Source organism: Argentina silus (genome assembly GCF_951799395.1).
Source record: "Argentina silus genome assembly, chromosome: 7".
Lineage (NCBI taxonomy): Eukaryota > Metazoa > Chordata > Actinopteri > Argentiniformes > Argentinidae > Argentina > Argentina silus.
Genome location: NC_139661.1, coordinates 17,634,704 through 17,651,909, shown reverse-complemented (window position 1 = coordinate 17,651,909; position 17,206 = coordinate 17,634,704). Strand labels below are relative to the sequence as shown.

The window sequence follows — 17,206 nt, the reverse complement described above, 5'->3', positions numbered from 1 at the left end:
ACCACGGGGAGTCCACTAAAATTAGAGCACTGTAGACTGGCAACAAGAAGGGGGGGGGGGGATGCCTGGGGCTGAAAGGGTGCCAGGGTTTGGGGGGGGGGGACAGTGAGAAAGAGAGCAGTAGGGGGCAGTGGGCACGAACCAACCACCAAGTTATTTTGGCTTGAGTATTTTATTGAAGTTCAGTTCTCTAGTGGCGAAGAATGAACATATTTATAAACATCTCCATGGCCATAATCCCTCAAGGTTATTAGGGACGGTATAGCCTCTAGGGCTATAGGTAGTGCACTATAGGTAGTCCACAATCGGTAGGTAGTGCACGATAGGTAGTCCACAATCGGTAGGTAGTGCACTATAGGTAGTCCACAATCTTCTAGCCCAGACAATGTAGCTGGTCCAGCTACATTGTCTGGGCTAGAACATTTCTACTGGTCCTGGGTTTTAGAATCAGAACATTTCTACTGGTCCTGGGCTTTAAGATCAGAACACTTCTACTGGTCCTGGGCTTTAAGATCAGAACACTTCTACTGGTACCGCCTCTATGACAGGAGTGTGTGATCCTGGGCTTTAGAATCAGAACATTTCTACTGGTCCTGGGTTTTAGAATCAGAACATTTCTACTGGTCCTGGGCTTTAAGATCAGAACACTTCTACTGGTCCTGGGCTTTAAGATCAGAACACTTCTACTGGTACCGCCTCTATGACAGGAGTGTGTGATCCTGGGCTTTAGAATCAGAACATTTCTACTGGTCCTGGGCTTTAGCAGCAGAACACTGCTGGTGGTACCGCCTCTATCACCAGGAGTGTGTGGTCCTGGGCTTTAGGCCTGGAATAATCCCCCCAGTGTTTTCATCCATGCGGAGGGACTCAAAGTACAGTAGACATCCTTTGTCTTTCTTGATTGGGGCCCATCCTAATTGCTCAGCATTTTTTTGAATCCATACATATTGTACTCTACCCCATAGCAAGTGTTTCCGCCACATTAACCGCTGATCCCGTTCGTGCAGTGTGCTGTACTGGTTGCTCAGATCAGAGCAGGATTCTACACATGCTCACAGCGGTTTGTTATTCTACGATAACTCCATAGTTTAATCCATACTATGAGCCCTGTGGACTAGAACTAAGTGACGGACAATGAACTGATCAGAGCAGTGCAGAGAGGTTGGGTAGGGAGAGGGGGTTTGGGGTCACATTCTCTGGAAAGGATGGCAGATATTTTGCTAATTAACTAACTAACGACCCCAACGACCCCCACGCCCCCCCCCACACCCCCAAACTAGGCCTAGATTTTGTGTCCTACTGTATGCGACCACACACAGAGTCAAAGAGTCAAATGGAATGGGAATGTGGGTAAACTAAGCTAAGCTAGCAACATCCTACACTGCTGGTTTGATTAACTCTTAACACCACCTCTGACGGCATGGTGTACCATTGAAGAGCTTTTTATGAAAAGTATAGATACACGACTGATCAAAACAATATTGTAATCACAACACACAAACAACAAACAACAAACCAGTTTAGTTTCACATTGCGCCATTTTTAATTTTTTTATTCTCAAGTCACACATTTCATATTAGAAGCAAAGAAAATCGAACTAATTACAGGCATTAGTTGGGATGACGGACTAACAACAAACAAAATACAGTTACAGTAACGTCTAGACAAGGCCAAGACAAGTTGGGTCTCTGATTTCTGGCTGGGTAAACTGCTGTCTGAATGGGGGACATGTCTCCTGCTCAAATAGCTTCATTTCTATCATTTCTATCCGAGTGACATCGCTGAGGCATCCACAACTGCTGCTCTGAAACACGCACTGTGAAGCGTCCGATCAGATATCGATCTTATTCTGACGTTTATCGTCACGGCTCATTCGTTCTAGTTTTGCTTTATTAAAATAGAACATTTGGAGATAAGGATTTCACAGCTACCACAGCTCTGTCCTTTTCACCTCCCTAGAATAGGGTGTGGTAGGATCCAAACACTATCTCTCATCATAGTCTGTTGGAGGGTGCAGCACAGAGAGAGGTGGTGGTGATGGTGGTGGAGGTGGGGGGGGGGGGGTGCAGGGTTGTTGAAACGTCGGGGGAAACTCTAGTAAGTATCTGTTCCCCATCGTAGCAGGGGAAGAGGCAGAGGAAAAGGAGGGGAGGGGAGTGGCAGAGGAGGAAAAGGATGAGGGGAAGGAAGAAGAGGAGGGGAAGAGCAGAGGAGGAGGATGAGGACGAGGGGAAAGGGGAAGGGAAAGAGGAGTGCGTCAGCGGGGTTTGGATGAACTCTGCGTGAACGCTGCGGGATGCCAGAGGCTCCGATCGCTTATCTGAGACAACACTCCCTTTCTCCCTCCCTCAGCCTCTAGCTGTAATTAATAACTTCAGATTAAAGGTTTTAAAACCATGTTTGAAAATTGTTACGCTTTAAATATGGTGGGAGGGATTCATCCCTAACCATCACAATGACACTGGCAATGATCCTCTATAAAGGAAACTTTTATAGGAATGCATAGATATTCAGATATAACTTCAAATGGCACATAAAACATAAAAGTAGCTGCAGTTTAATCTTAGAGAAAGAAGACTTCTAGATACACATCTACACAATACATTTCCCTTTGTTGATCAATGAGGAGATGCAATCACTGCATTGCCTTAACATAAAATACACAGTGTGTCAAGATCTATCCTGCCATAGACAGTTATGACTCCACTGCCAGGTGCGTCGGTTGTTTTTAGTTATGTTTTGGTGTCTGAGTGAGTGTCCATGGTTTCTGTGGTATGTTATGGTGGATAGGCTATAGGTGTCCAGCCAAACCAGTCCTTGAAGAGGTTTGTTGGGTTCGACGAGCGGGTCGGAATCTAGAGGCGTGGCGAGACGCTGATCCGGTAGGGGCGGGGCTTCATGGTGAGGCCGAAGTCGGTGCTGAGGTCCAGTTCCTGTTCCGGAATGCTCTCGATGCGGAGGCCGTGGAGCAGCGTGGTCAGGAACACAAACATCTCCAGCCGGGCGAACCCGTCGCCTAGGCAACGCCTCTTCCCCATCCCGAAGATCATGACCTTCTCGATCAGGTCCTTGTTGAGAAGCCCCGCCCCATCCAGGAACCTCTCCGGCCTGAAAGTGTCCGGGTCACCCCACTGGTCTCTGTTCCCAGGGAGACAGACAGGTCCAATAAACAAATAGATACAACCAGGAAGTAACCAAGGGACTAGGGAGACTCTGGAGAAACTTGGGGAGACACACACACACACACACACACACACACACACACACACACACACACACACACACACACACACACACACACACACACACACACACACCACTCACATGTCATGATTGACCTGATACTGGTTGATGAACACACAGGTGTCCTTAGGGATGAAGTAGCCATTGAGTGTGATGTTTTCCGTGGTGCTGGGGGGAGAAGAAGAAGAGAGAGGGATGCTTGGTGTTTAGATGACCAGACTCATGATGCTAACTAACACTTGTCGGAGGACACGCTCATTGTGATGCATGGAATGGAATGAGGAATGGTATCAAACACGCCCGTCCTCCGATTTTGACCTCCACCAGCCTACACTGCTACACACATCTACAGGTATCATGGCTGCATTTCATTCTAGAAAGTTGTTCCCTATTCAATTAAATTAAATTAAATTAACTTGACACATTCCTGTTATGCAAATCATACTGGCAGGCATAGACAACGGTAAACATTATCTGCCTGTGTATCACTGTTGTGTCTCACTCTCCACAGATCTGAGACGACTGGGGATGTGTAAGCTCTGGCTCCGTCAGATGTTCACTTAGTTGCTTACACCAACCCGGTCCTAATATGTTGTGGGGAAACAAGCGTTTAGGGAGCCTCAACAGTGTGGTTTAGTGAAGGGAATGTTAGAGAGCCTCACCAGCGTGGTATCATGAAGGGAAGGTTAGAGAGCCTCACCAACGTGGTATCGTGAAGGGAAGGTTAGAGAGCCTCACCAGCGTGGTATCATGAAGGGAAGGTTAGAGAGCCTCACCAGTGTGGTATTGTGAAGGGAAGATTAGAGAGCCTCACCAGTGTGGTATTGTGAAGGGAAGGTTAGAGAGCCTCACCAGCGTGGTATCATGAAGGGAAGGTTAGAGAGCCTCACCAGTGTGGTATTGTGAAGGGAAGGTTAGAGAGCCTCACCAGTGTGGTATTGTGAAGGGAAGGTTAGAGAGCCTCACCAGCGTGGTATCATGAAGGGAAGGTTAGAGAGCCTCACCAGTGTGGTATTGTGAAGGGAAGGTTAGAGAGCCTCACCAGTGTGGTATTGTGAAGGGAAGATTAGAGAGCCTCACCAGTGTGGTATTGTGAAGGGAAGATTAGAGAGCCTCACCAGTGTGGTATTGTGAAGGGAAGGTTAGAGAGCCTCACCAGTGTGGTATTGTGAAGGGAACGTAGGATGCATGACGGAACACCTCATAGATGAAGGCCTCGGTGAAAGGCATCTTGGGTTTGTCCTCAAACCGAGGTGGCCTGTCTGGGCCGATGTTGTCGTCTACACCAGGCACATGGCAAAGACACACACACAGACAAGCACACACTCACACACACACACACACACACACACACACACACACACACACACACACACACACACACACACTCAGGTCAAAACAATCATAAAGAAAATACCTCAAAACAAAACAAGAGAATAGGTCAAGTATATTAGACCCAATAGAGTCAATCAGAAAACAGAGAGACAAAAAACAAATACAGACTGCCAGCTGGTGTTCTGCTAATCTTGCATTTTAATTCTCAAATGGGACATTTATGAAGTTGAGAGTAAACGACATGCGTGTGCTTTGGTGAGACTTACTGTACAGTAAGTACAGGTAATTCCCTTGCGTGCGGCAGATTCCCTTCGTGTTTGTCTTCAGTCCAACCTCACTGTCTCGCTCTCTCTCTCTCTCTCGCTCTTTCTCTTTCTCTCTCTGTCTCTCTCTCTCTCTCCCTCTCTCTCTCTCTCTTTCTGCGTGTGAAAATGCAACGTGCCTCTGAACAGTCTGCACCAGATTTCTCAGCCTACTTCAAAAGTAACTCTGGCGTCAGCGAATTAGAGAGTGACCTTTTGTGTGTCAGTCTGGCGAGCCGGGCAGGCGATGGTTTCTAGCAAAGAGGCCAATGAGACCAAAGAGTTTAGGTTGGTGGGGGGGTGGGGAGGCGAGTGGTGGGGTTGGGAGTTGGGGAGTCGGGGAGTTGGGGGGCTGCTGGTCTCTGCAAAATTAGATCATTATGCAGAACTGCACAGTTAGATCATCGCCATCAAAGTAGCCTGCATTCTGGGTGGTACTAGAGGGAAACACTCACAGCTCATTACAACGTCAGAAGAGGTATGAAGCTCATTAGAGGTATCAGAAGCGGTATGAAGCTCATTAGCGGTAACAGAAGAGGTATGAAGATCATTAGCGGTATCAGAAGATGTATAAAGATCATTAGAATGTGCTGTGCATCAATACCGGAGGGCGAACAAACAAAACCAAGCATTACTGTTAAATGTACAACGCTGAGTCTCTTTATTGTATTTGCTTGACTCTATCAGAATGGATTCTTCCGGAAGGTATCTCGTTAACAGGTAGAATGACAAGGCTAAGTGGAAAGAGACGACATTAGACATTAGCATTAGAGAGACAGATGGCAGGTGTTTACAGAGGAAGTGTTGTTAATTCAAACAGGAAATAGGAAGTGTTGTTATAGGATGTACAGTAGCCTACCGATTTCCTGGTGCATTCTGGCCTGGATGTCAGGAAACTTGATGAGGTACAAGATACTCCACTGCAGACCAGCTATGATGGTATCAAATCCTGCCAGAGCAAAAACATACTGTATAACATGGTCACTTTCAACTATCATCATCATCATCATCATCATCATCATCATCATAGCATGATACACATGAAACATAAGAAACAAACAAATATTATGGGAAGAGGACAGGTATGAGATGAAGGGGTAGGGGAGACCGGGGACAAATGTAACAGGGGGCAATTGTGACGCCCTGCTTTTCTCTAGTCAGACACTCAGTTGTTCTCTCCCTCTTTAAGGCGTGCGTGCGTGCGTGCGTGCGTGCGTGCGTGCGTGCGTGCGTGCGTGTGAGCAGTAAGCAGACATTCAGATAAAGTCTCTCACCTGCTCCAAAGATGTCTATGACAGTGTGTATGATCTGGGAGTTGGACAGCATCGCTGTGTTCTCGTCCTCCTGTCTGTCCTCACACTGTGCTATCAGAGTGTCTGTGATGTCACGGATACAGTCCTGGAACCAAACAGAGTCAAATACTTCAGCTATTTAGTGACGATACTGTATGACACAACACAAGAGGAGTCCCAATGCAGACGATATGTTTAACACTCTAACACAGCAGTCAGTTAATATGTTTAACACACTAAAATAGCAGCCAAGCGACATGTTGAACACTCCAACACAGCTGGTAATAATATCACTGACATGTCAGTTAACTACAAATATAAAGTGATAATAACTAAAGCTATAAAGTGGTAAGAAAAATACTTGTTTTTTGAAGATAGTTTGTTATTCTAAAACCTTCTCCACAGACCCGAACCTTTACCTGTCAGCATCAATCATCTCATCTAGTCCTTGAACTTTGGGTTGAAACTAAGTGCAAGTAAGCGACAGCGTCTCCCAGAAAACATGTGAGCATGAATCTTCCACCACATTGGTAATTCCTAATTAAAGAGTGCGTGCGAACAAATGTAGCCACCATGCGCTAGGACAATGGCCCACTTTAGCCCACTCGGCTGATATAACCTAGGTCTGGCCCAGCTTCCCAATGGACGTGTTTGTTATCGTTGGCATTTCACTGAAGGATTTTTTTTATTTTTTTTTATTTTTACATAACAATAACAACACGTCTATGTATTCTGTCTTGTCATATGTAATATGAAATATGAGGCAAAAATGTTGACTTCAACTCACATATCCAAGCAAAAAATATGCTTTCCAAAAAGTATGGACATTTCACTGGATGTAACAATTTGCAGATCAGATTCAAGAAAACCTGCAGTTTTGGAGATGCTCAGTGCATTATAATGTTCTACATAGCCATTACAATTACAGTCCAGGAATTAAACCTCTCCTCTGTTTCCATCCCTCCATTCTCCCCTCCATACTCTGTCTATCCCTCCAGCACTGAAACGAATCCCTCAGAGTCTGTCTGGTGGGGCTGTTTCAGTCTGATCAGACAGCACAGATCTAATCTCATATCTAATCTGTTATGAAGAGGTGAGGCTGTTCTCTAATCTACCAAGTTCAACCTTGATGTCACACATGAAAGTTGGGATTCCTCTCCGAAATAAAATCATTGAAAAAAACAACAACTATGCTGTTACACTTGTTATACGGGAATCTTGACCACATTTGCAAGAGATTATATGCCTCTAGCGCAGGGGAGGCTGGTGGAGGTAGAAATTGGAGGACGGGCTCATTGTAATGCATGGAATGGAATAGCTCCACATCCTAACCCTGTCTCCAGTATTCATCAGTAACATACGATAAGGATGTATTATGTTCCTATTTAAATATCTGTTTCTTGATTCATCATTTATTTTATTTACCATCTGAATCAGAGAGAAGAATATACAAGCATTTGAATATCTACATAACAATTATTCCACACGTTAGCCTGCTACGTTGCCCACCTGGGTCCTACCTTGTCAAAGGTGTTGATGTGCTCCTCAATGTTCCGCTCCATGAAGCCGTTCATTCTCTGGATGTGCTGGACCATCTTCCGGAGTGAGGGACTCGGCAAGTACCGGAAAACGGGGAAGAAGTCCGCCACGTTCCCTGCTGCGAAGATCCGCAGAACCTCATTATTGATGTGCACGATGGCGAGGAACTCCTTGTCGTTGTAGTCATACCTCTTCCCGAAACACAGGGCACACACCACGTTGGCCACCGAGGTCACCAGAGGCACCGCAGGATCCAGGCCAGACCCCTTACTCCCCTCAGAGCGCTGCCGTATAGCCTCCACCATCCCGGCCGCCTCCGCACACACATGCTCCTCCAGCAGACAGGTGGCGCCAGAGCCCCGTGGCTCGGCCTGGGAGAAGGACCTGAGGGCGTTCTTGCAGAGCTTCTTGTGGAGCACCCAGGCGGCGCCATACTTCTCGCTGAAGGTCATGCTGGTGCCGTTGGCCACGGCGGAGAAGGTGAAGAGGTCGGGGCGCCCGGCGAAGGCCTCGCCCTGCCGTACCAGCGCCTGTTTGATGGTGGCGTAGCCGCTCAGCACCACCACCACCAGGGAGCCCATCCTCATCTGGAACACGTCTCCATACTTCAGTCGCAGCCGCGTCAGAGACAGGTGGAACTGGTCCCCCATCTGGAGCAGGTTGCCCACCAGGGGCCAGGGTGTGGGGCCCGGGGGGAGGGTGGCCTTGGGGTGCCGGTGGCCTCTGCTGCTCTCACGCCTCCGGCCCCAGAGGGCTACCAGAAAGAGGGTCAGGGCACAGAGAGCCACAGTGACAGCGGACAAAGATACACAGGGGCCATCCTTGGGGAATATCCTGAACGTCAGCCTCATACTGCAGGCAGAGAGCGCCACAACCAGGACAGAATTACAGGGCACAGAGCAGAACCTGGAGGAGGGGGTGGGGGAACACAGTCTGAGATGACTGTAGTTGGAAAAATAGAGTGTAGAGTTAGAAAGTAATGCAAGATGTATGAATATTTCATCAATAAAAATAATACCACTGCATTTTACATTTGCAATTAATAATGGACTATTTACATTTGACTATTTACATTTGATAATACAGTTGTTGTTTTTTATTAGACTAATCACATTGTCAAACAGGCTTAACTAAGAAATATAAAGAAAGGAAGGAAGAAATCAAAGAAGAAAGAAGAAAGGAAATATAATCTGTTCACTTGCTTTTCAGAATGTTCCTGTTTGAAAACAGTGAACGGTTTACTATTCTTTTACAGAAACTGAACTGAGCCCAAATGTAAACGTTTTTTGTCAGCAATTACCAAACATTAATTCGTTGTAACTGACAACGAATTCATAATTTGTAGCCTAATTGTAACTCCCCCAAAAATATGCACATGAAAACTAAATGCAAGGATGTGTCACTTACCGGACGTCAGTCAGCAGTGAAAGTTCTCTAAAGTTGCTGTACAGTTGGAGAGTTGTCTAATGAGCGCAGTTTTACCCCCAGCGAAGCGAACCGCCACGGGGCACAATGACTGGATACGCATCGCGAGAGGATTGGCGCGCGGCGGGGCCAAATACCACGGGAGGCAGCGACCAGATCGGCCTATTTAAGCGGAGACCGTAACCGTACAGTCCCAGCTAGGTTAATGTAGGCCACCGTAGGCCACTGAATTCATTAAGATACAAGTTGTTACTACTCATTACTACGAGGCCACTGTATTGAATCAAACAATTACGTTGATACAAACGCGGTTTTATTCATTTATTATGAATGCATCCGAGGCAATTTGTGGTGGTTATTATATATTATATATCTCTCGATGTTTTCTCGATGTCCACAGCAAAACATACATAAGCACAACAGTAACATTTTCAGCATAACAGCTAGTCATTTCTCATTGCTTTAAAACAAATACAGATGTTACGCAACTTTTTGCAAACAGTTAACACAAATTTCTACATACGACACACAAATCAATTGAGAAAGTGTTGATGAACAAAACTGAATTACGTTCAGCTATTTCTCCCATTATAGTAAATCTCTAAACTATACATTGTAACTCTCATCGCTAAACAGTTCAACTAACAATCAGTCTGTGATCACAAATTAAATAGGTCATCAGCAACGTAACATGTCGCCTCGCAGACATGAGAGAATCGATTACTGTAAATGTTTAGGCACTTTTTGTGTTCTACCGTAATGCAATTTTTGTTGTTTTAACTACCTGCTTAATTTTGAATATTTTAGATGGATTTGATTCATATGTATAGTAAGAAATCATATTTCCTGTAACAGGCGCAGGACCACCATACACTATGTACTGTAATACAACGTTTTTCTGCTGAGTGAAATTGTAGACGGATTTGGTGGAGACACGTCCAGACATCTCTCTTTTTCAAAATCGTCAAAATCTGTCCTTACTCTCCTAACGTTTTCCAAACTGCAATGCGTACAGATGCTTATAGTTACTATTTAGTGTGTCATTATGAAATTAATGGTGGATTGAACTTCATTAGATGACAAAGGATACTGTTTTGACGCACCGATTTGCTTTCCTGACTAAATGTTTTGAGAGTCATTTGCAAAAGAAATGTGTTTTGGCAAACGTGTTAACTGTTTAGGGGAATGTGTTAACTGTTTTGAAAAGTTTAAGACGTTTTAAGAAATGTGCTCAAGCAATTGAGAAAAACTGTAGACTATTTTATATCAACCATGGGAACTCCAACCCCCCCCCTCCATGTCCTGTACACCAGGAGGTGTAGGACCAGAGCCTACAGGATTATGAAGGACCCTCACCACCCGAAACATGGACTGTTCCAGCCGCTGCGGTCAGGAAAACGCCTCCGCTGTCATGCAGCAAGAACAGAGAGGCTAAGGCTGAGTTTCTTCCCCCACGCCATCAGAATCATCAACGATGACCCCACCAGTGCCCCCCTCAAGTCACTCACACACGCACTGTCATCATAACACATATGCACACACATAATCATCCATCTGCTATTTATATTGCTTACTGCTTATACTGTTCATATTGTTTATACTGTTTATACTGTCCATACTGTATATTTTTTAGTACTTCTATTTTTATTTTATTCTATTTTTAAACTTATTGTATTGTTGCACTACTCTGTGGCACTGTCACTTTTGCATTTCACTGTATACTTGTATGCACGTGACAAATAAAGAATCTTGAATCTTGAATCTTGAATATCACCCTCGGACGTCTGTCTCTAGGCTAGTTGATTTTTTCGATTCGTGCATTATTAATGTATTTAATAGTTTTCCTAAAGCAATTAAATTATTTACCGATTAAATCAATTAGTTAGCCTAATAATCTGTCTTTCTATCTGTCTGTCTGTCTGTCTGTCTGTCTGTCTGTCTGTCTGTCTGTCTGACATAGACCCGCATGATGATAGACATAGTTATGAGATCTATCGCCACTGTGGCTTTCCGCCAATATGTCAGTTTGTACAATGATTGTGAAACTATTATCAATGCATAGCTCTTAAGGTTTGAATCTGTCCCACTGTACACTAACTGGCCTAAAACCTTTGTATCCTCATAGTTGTATTACTCCAGTAAAGAGTATTTCAGGGTAAGCATACTCATTGTTTATAATTTGGAGACTATGTTGTATCTGTGTACTCCCGTCTTTTTCCAGTCCATAGTTCGCGTTTGAGAAGAGGTTGCAGTTCTGTTGTTTGACACAAGGTGGCACACTCAGTCAGAGAGACTCAGGGTCTCACATTAGATCATGACCATGTCCGTTTTTTTGCCTCAGATGTTTGCAGCCTAGATGCCTGAGAGAAGATCCAGGATCAGCTATTTTTATTCAAATCCTGACTTGGATCATAAACTGATCAAGAAGTGTAGTAAGGCCTGGTACAGTGTGCAGGTGTGCTCAACAAGGAAAGGGCTATATTCCACTTCAGGAAATTATGCCTTCAGCCCTTGTGCACTGCACCTTTTTGGATAGGGCTGGGTAGGGTGGATAGGGGAGAGCACACCAATGCAAGTGCTCTCAGTAAGAGGCAATATCTATTTCATTTCAGGAAGTTATTCCTTCTGCCCTTGTGCAATTCTCTTCCTGACTTGGATAGGGCTGGATCGGAGAGAGCAGACCAATGCAGATATCTCAGAGATGTGAATGGAAGTAACAGAGGGAATAGAACCATGACCTGGAATGCAGTAAAGGTTCTGTTGCTGGTATGTGTCACGTGTTTGATACCATTCCTAATTCCATTCCATGCATTACAATGAGCCCGTCCTCCAATTTCAACCTCCACCAGCCTCCCCTGAGTTAATAAATTCTTGTAAGATTCTAGATGAGAAAAGACATGAAGGAAGATAAAATATATAAATGTAGCCAGATGAAAGACCAAACACACATACATGTAGCCTACATGTGTACTACACAATCAACTTTTCACTGGCTTGGAGGAGAAAACGTATTATATATTATATATATATATATATATTATATTAGAATAAAGTTATTGGGGGAAAAAAGTATACTTAAAGGTCCAGCATGTAGATTTTAGCTTGAAAATAGTGTATAAATCGGTAGCGATCAAGGAATGAGATCACATGATGAAGAATGTTCTGTGAAGAGTGCTCTATTAGTTTACAAGGTTATGCACATGTTTGGAGCTATTAGAAAGTGGGGGGCACAAAACTATATGCTGGACCTTTAAGTGTATTAAAAATATAATTTAAGTATGAAAAGTATGTTTCTAGTCTATTCATATTTATCTGTACTAAATTAAAATATGCTTAAAATGTATTGACAATGCACTTAAATATATTATTTAAAAGTATACTTCAAATGCAAAAGTTGTATTTTAGTATACTGTAAATAAATATACTTAAGCTCAATATACTTACAGTACATTTGTATTTTAGTATATTTATAAGACATGTATTTAATTGCAATGTAATTTAATTTGTATTTTTTTGTATACCTATAAAAAGTACACATTATTTTCATCCCTGGAAAGTATACTACTAGTATACATTATGGAAATATACTTTAATTTCTTTAAAAGTGTAATTTTATAAACTTTTATAAAGTATACTATAACTCCATTGCACTAAAATTGTATTTCAGTATACGTACTTATGAAAAGTATACTTTTATTGTCATGTCTTTAAATGTGTACTTAGTATATTTATAAAATAGTATACTTGTATTTCAAAGATTCATAAACCCATACAAATTTCTAATAATCTTTCCTTTCGACAAATGTCCCTGAGAGATGGTACACAATGTTAGATAACCTGGTCCTTCAGCTTTAATGCAGTTGCACCTCTAATAGGATCAATTAGAAAGTCAGTTTTCACAAGTAAATATCTTGGTCATCTTGGGCCATGAGTAAACCATATCAGTAACAGCTTTGAACAATAACATTTGTTGAAATACGGAAAAAAAATGCAAATCAGAGACCCTATAAAAACAAAGATATTAATTCCAAAATTACATGAACTATTGTGCTTGCATTAAGATGGACTCAATTCAACTTATTGAGTGATTTGTTGATGACGTTGCATTTTAGCTCATTTAAGAGTGTCATAGCAAAGGGTCTGAATACTTATGTACATGAGGTATTTCTGTATTTCAATTTGAATAAATTTACTGAAATTTCTAAAAAACTGTTTTCACTTTGTCATTCTGGGGTATTGTGTGTGGATTGATGGCAAATTCTTTTAATTTAATCCATTTTAAATTGAGTCTATAACACAACAAAATGTGGAAAAAGTGAAGGGGTCTGAATACTTTCCGAAGGCACTGTATATATAGCACATGCTTACTTAACGTATGTTAAGTACACACAAAAAAAAGTGTATTTAGTGTATTTAGTATACTTTTTTTTCGCTTGGGTAAACCCTCTCTTATGCAATGTTATAACACAGTGAATGTGTGTAATTAGATTTGTTAAACCCACAAGTCATCCCAACATTCCAGTATAGTAGAACTCCTGTGCCAAAAGAGGAGCGATTATCTGCTTTTAATTATGTACTGAACAAAAGCACCAAGGCATCGGTCCAAAAACTAGAGAGACAGGGGCCTTCATTAATCTGGGCCCCCATGCAACCATGTTGTGGGTCCCCAAACACTTGCAGTCAATTGTAAAGTGCTGTTGTTGTCATCATAGTGTTGATGCCAGTAAGAATGAATAGGCCTATGGAGGACAGACTGCACATGTGCAGTCCTTATCCACACAGCACAATGTCATTAGGTCTACTTGTTTACTTTTGTATTCCTGGCCTATAAAAAAAATCAAAAAAACAAAAAGAAATCCCTGGCCCTGTGCTCTGTCCGGTTTTCTCATTGATAATTAGGTTTTTCCCTCTGTTCAAATGCTCTCTTGCTCCTACTCTCTTTCTCCCATCTTCCTCTCTCTCTCTCTCTCTCTCTCTGTCTCTCTCTCTCTCTCTCTCTCTCTCTCTCTCTCACTCTCTTTCTCTCTCTCTCTCTCTCACTCTCTCTCGCTCTCTCTCTCGTGTTCTCTCCATCTTTATCTCTCGCCCCCCCCCTCTCTCTCCCTCCCTCTCTCTCTCTCTACCTCCCCCCTCTCTCCCCCTGTCTCTCTCTTTCTCTCTTTCTGTCTCCCTCCCTCACTCTCTCCTTCTCTAAGCCATCATGTCCACTCAGGCTCAATCGTGGGACACCCAGTGCTGTCAGGCTACGACGCCTCCTTTGACCCGGTGGGCCCAGTCCCAGTCCTGCCAGAGCGCTATGGCAGGGCGGCTCTCCTCCTCCCTCCCGTCATTAGTGCTGCCAACAGGGGCAGAGCGTGTCACAGAGACCTGGCGACAGCCACCATGGACCAGACTCGGTGGAGACACCATGAGGAACCTACCAGGAACCTATACACACACAGACACGCAACCACAAATGGATACACACATGCACGCAACCGTGCACACGCAACCATGCACACGCAACCATGCACACGCAACCATGCACATACACAGACACAGACACGGACATAGACAAAGACACACACACAAATAGTCAAACACACACACACACACACAAATATACAATGAAAAGGGAGAGCACCACATGGTTGTTTAATACACACACACACACACACACACACACACACACACACACACACACACACACACACACACACACACTCTCTTTCTCTCTGTCTTTCACAGACACCCAGCAGTAATCTGCAAGTGTGTATTGGATTGGGATATGGTCATTATGTGCAATTAGCACTGATGGGCTCTTGTTGGTGGCTTCTCTCTGGAGGTAAAAGTAATGAGTAGACACACATGGCAGTTCTCTGACTTTATTGTATATCAACATCAACAAAAAAACACATATTACTTGGCTGAAAGTATCAGTCGTCTTACTCTGAGACACAATGTGAGCTGAGAGCACTGACAAAGGGAAAAAGGACATCAGCATATGCCTTTGCTTCACGGTACATTACAGCACTCCAAAACGCAGTTCCACGGAGCTTTTCATTATTTAACGAGGGTTAATTAGGGAGGTTATGTTGTCCAAGCCCAGGGGTAATTCTCAAAGGACTTTGCTTCTTGCCAGACAGGCTAAATCAAAATAGGGGCGCACCAGACGCAGCTATGCGATCGTATTGTTCCAGGGAGACAGCGGAGCAGCGGGAGGCCCGTTATCAAAGCAAACATCTTCCCAATTATTAGGTTTACCGCCTCTTAAAGCGGCGTGCAATATCCGAAGTGCTGTAGAGCCCTTTCCTTTTTTAAATTTCCCTTTAGGCAGAAATAAGTGGGTTGGATCGATGCAAAGGTGACAGGGGAAAGACGAGAGGTGGCCGTCACGTCAAAAATGACATCCCGCGTTTCACGCTCAGGGAAGTTGAGCGGTGTGCGCGTTTGCCTCGCCTCGCGGGCAGTGTACAATAAGCGCGGTTTGTAAAGTGGAAAATAGAGATTTGTTCTGTTTGAACGGTGATAAGCGCGTTGGCCCGAAGGCGTGGGTGCGACATGGTGGGTGCGACATCTACGTGATCGTCTCTCGGTCCCAGTGAGAACGTAGGACTTTCTTACCAGTGAGTGCATCTATATAAAAGGGGGTGGCGGTTGCTCGTTGCTACTCGCCTTTGACAGATCTGAGTGGAGAGAAACAGGCCGAGAGGAGAGCTGTAGTCATGCCCGTCATAGGTGTTGAGAACCCTCAATCCGCAGGTGCACCGTCTGCTTGCACAGGTAAGATGGAACCTCACCCCTCACATTCTGCTCTGTCTTAGTCTTTTTATTATTTTGCTGTTTAATGCAATATTAATGATCTTAGTGACAGTTTAAGTTTTTTTGTTTTTCACTGTTCATGTAGCCTACAGTATGATAATATTATAACTTTGAAAATAATTTGGATTTTATCAGTTGAAATCCACAAAACCCAACATAAATATTTGTATCAACATGAAACAATTGTTGCAGTGAAAACAGATTTTCAAAATCTGAAAAGTACTTGATGTTGTCAGCCTAGTTTAGACCATTATAAAACAAATCAAGGTTGTTAAGAAGTTTGATAGATAAATGTATTTTAAAATGATGCTTTAGAATGCTGAATTGTTATCATGGAAATAATTGTATATAACAAAATCACAATTGAACAAATTAAATAGTTTCTCAAATGATTGAAACAAACAATTACTGACAAAGATGCACACTGGACTATAACCTAATTTTAAACAAGATGAAGTATAGGCAACTCATTCCTTCATTTGAACGCAATCAACATGTATCTTAGACTCAGCCATGCACAATGCATAAGCTCTGCACACAAACTTGATAACTGGACTGATAATGATAATAATGTCAGATAACAGCATCAATATATTGCTCAGCTACTGTTTGTACAAACTAAACATGTGATAAAGTTATGTTACATGTGCAATAATGACCCAACCTGTCTCAGGTGCGTGTAACACAACTGTTGCGTTCCAACGCTCTGGGTGCGTCCTCAACGCTGTCCTCACTTCCCCTCGGTATCTAATGAGGTCAGAGCAGGTCTTGGCGCCCCGCCAGCCCCGACTTTATGGTGCCAGTCTTGACCTATGACCCTACGGTGTTAGGCAATGGCTGATGCCAACATCTAATTTGTCTCTGTGTTCCTATGATCCAGCCTGGGCCGGGGAGGATGGCACCAGACGCTGAGGGGAATGATGCAAAAGGGTCGTTCTGAACGTTGCGTTGAGTTTTCCTTCCTTCTTTTTCTATCGCCCAAACACCCACATACATGCATTCACACACACACACGCACAGACACACAGACACACACACACACACACACGCACACACACACATGCACATACACACGCACACACACTTGCAAATACACACACACACACACACACACACACACACACACACAGGTCAAAATAGAAGACGTCTAGGAAATGTCCTACTACGTCAAAATAGAAGACGTGTTAGATGTAGGGTTGTGCATTAACTGTGAGTGGTTACAGTTAGGGTTAGGGTTAGACATAGCTTTGAAGTGGTTAGGGTATGTGT

General features: G+C 43.5%; 2 protein-coding genes across 2 annotated transcripts in view; one reads left to right on the top strand and one right to left on the bottom strand.

Annotated features, from left to right (window-relative positions):
• Positions 1-2,709: 2,709 nt before the first annotated feature.
• Positions 2,710-8,562, bottom strand: cyp1d1 (cytochrome P450, family 1, subfamily D, polypeptide 1; the record flags this gene model as incomplete). Its single annotated transcript, XM_083672717.1, has 6 exons — positions 2,710-3,138; positions 3,325-3,411; positions 4,400-4,523; positions 5,740-5,829; positions 6,155-6,278; positions 7,693-8,562. 6 exons carry the CDS (start codon positions 8,560-8,562, stop codon positions 2,856-2,858), a joined length of 1,578 nt encoding a protein of 525 aa, XP_083528843.1. The 3' UTR covers positions 2,710-2,855.
• Positions 8,563-15,840: 7,278 nt separating this feature from the next.
• Positions 15,841-17,206, top strand: part of LOC310806584 (aldehyde dehydrogenase 1A1-like) — a gene marked incomplete at its 5' end in the record, with an annotated part of 9,344 nt that continues 7,978 nt past the window's right edge. The window contains one exon of the mRNA XM_083672740.1: positions 15,841-15,898. Coding sequence (XP_083528866.1) covers positions 15,841-15,898 — 58 coding nt within the window. The remainder of the gene's footprint in view (positions 15,899-17,206) is intronic.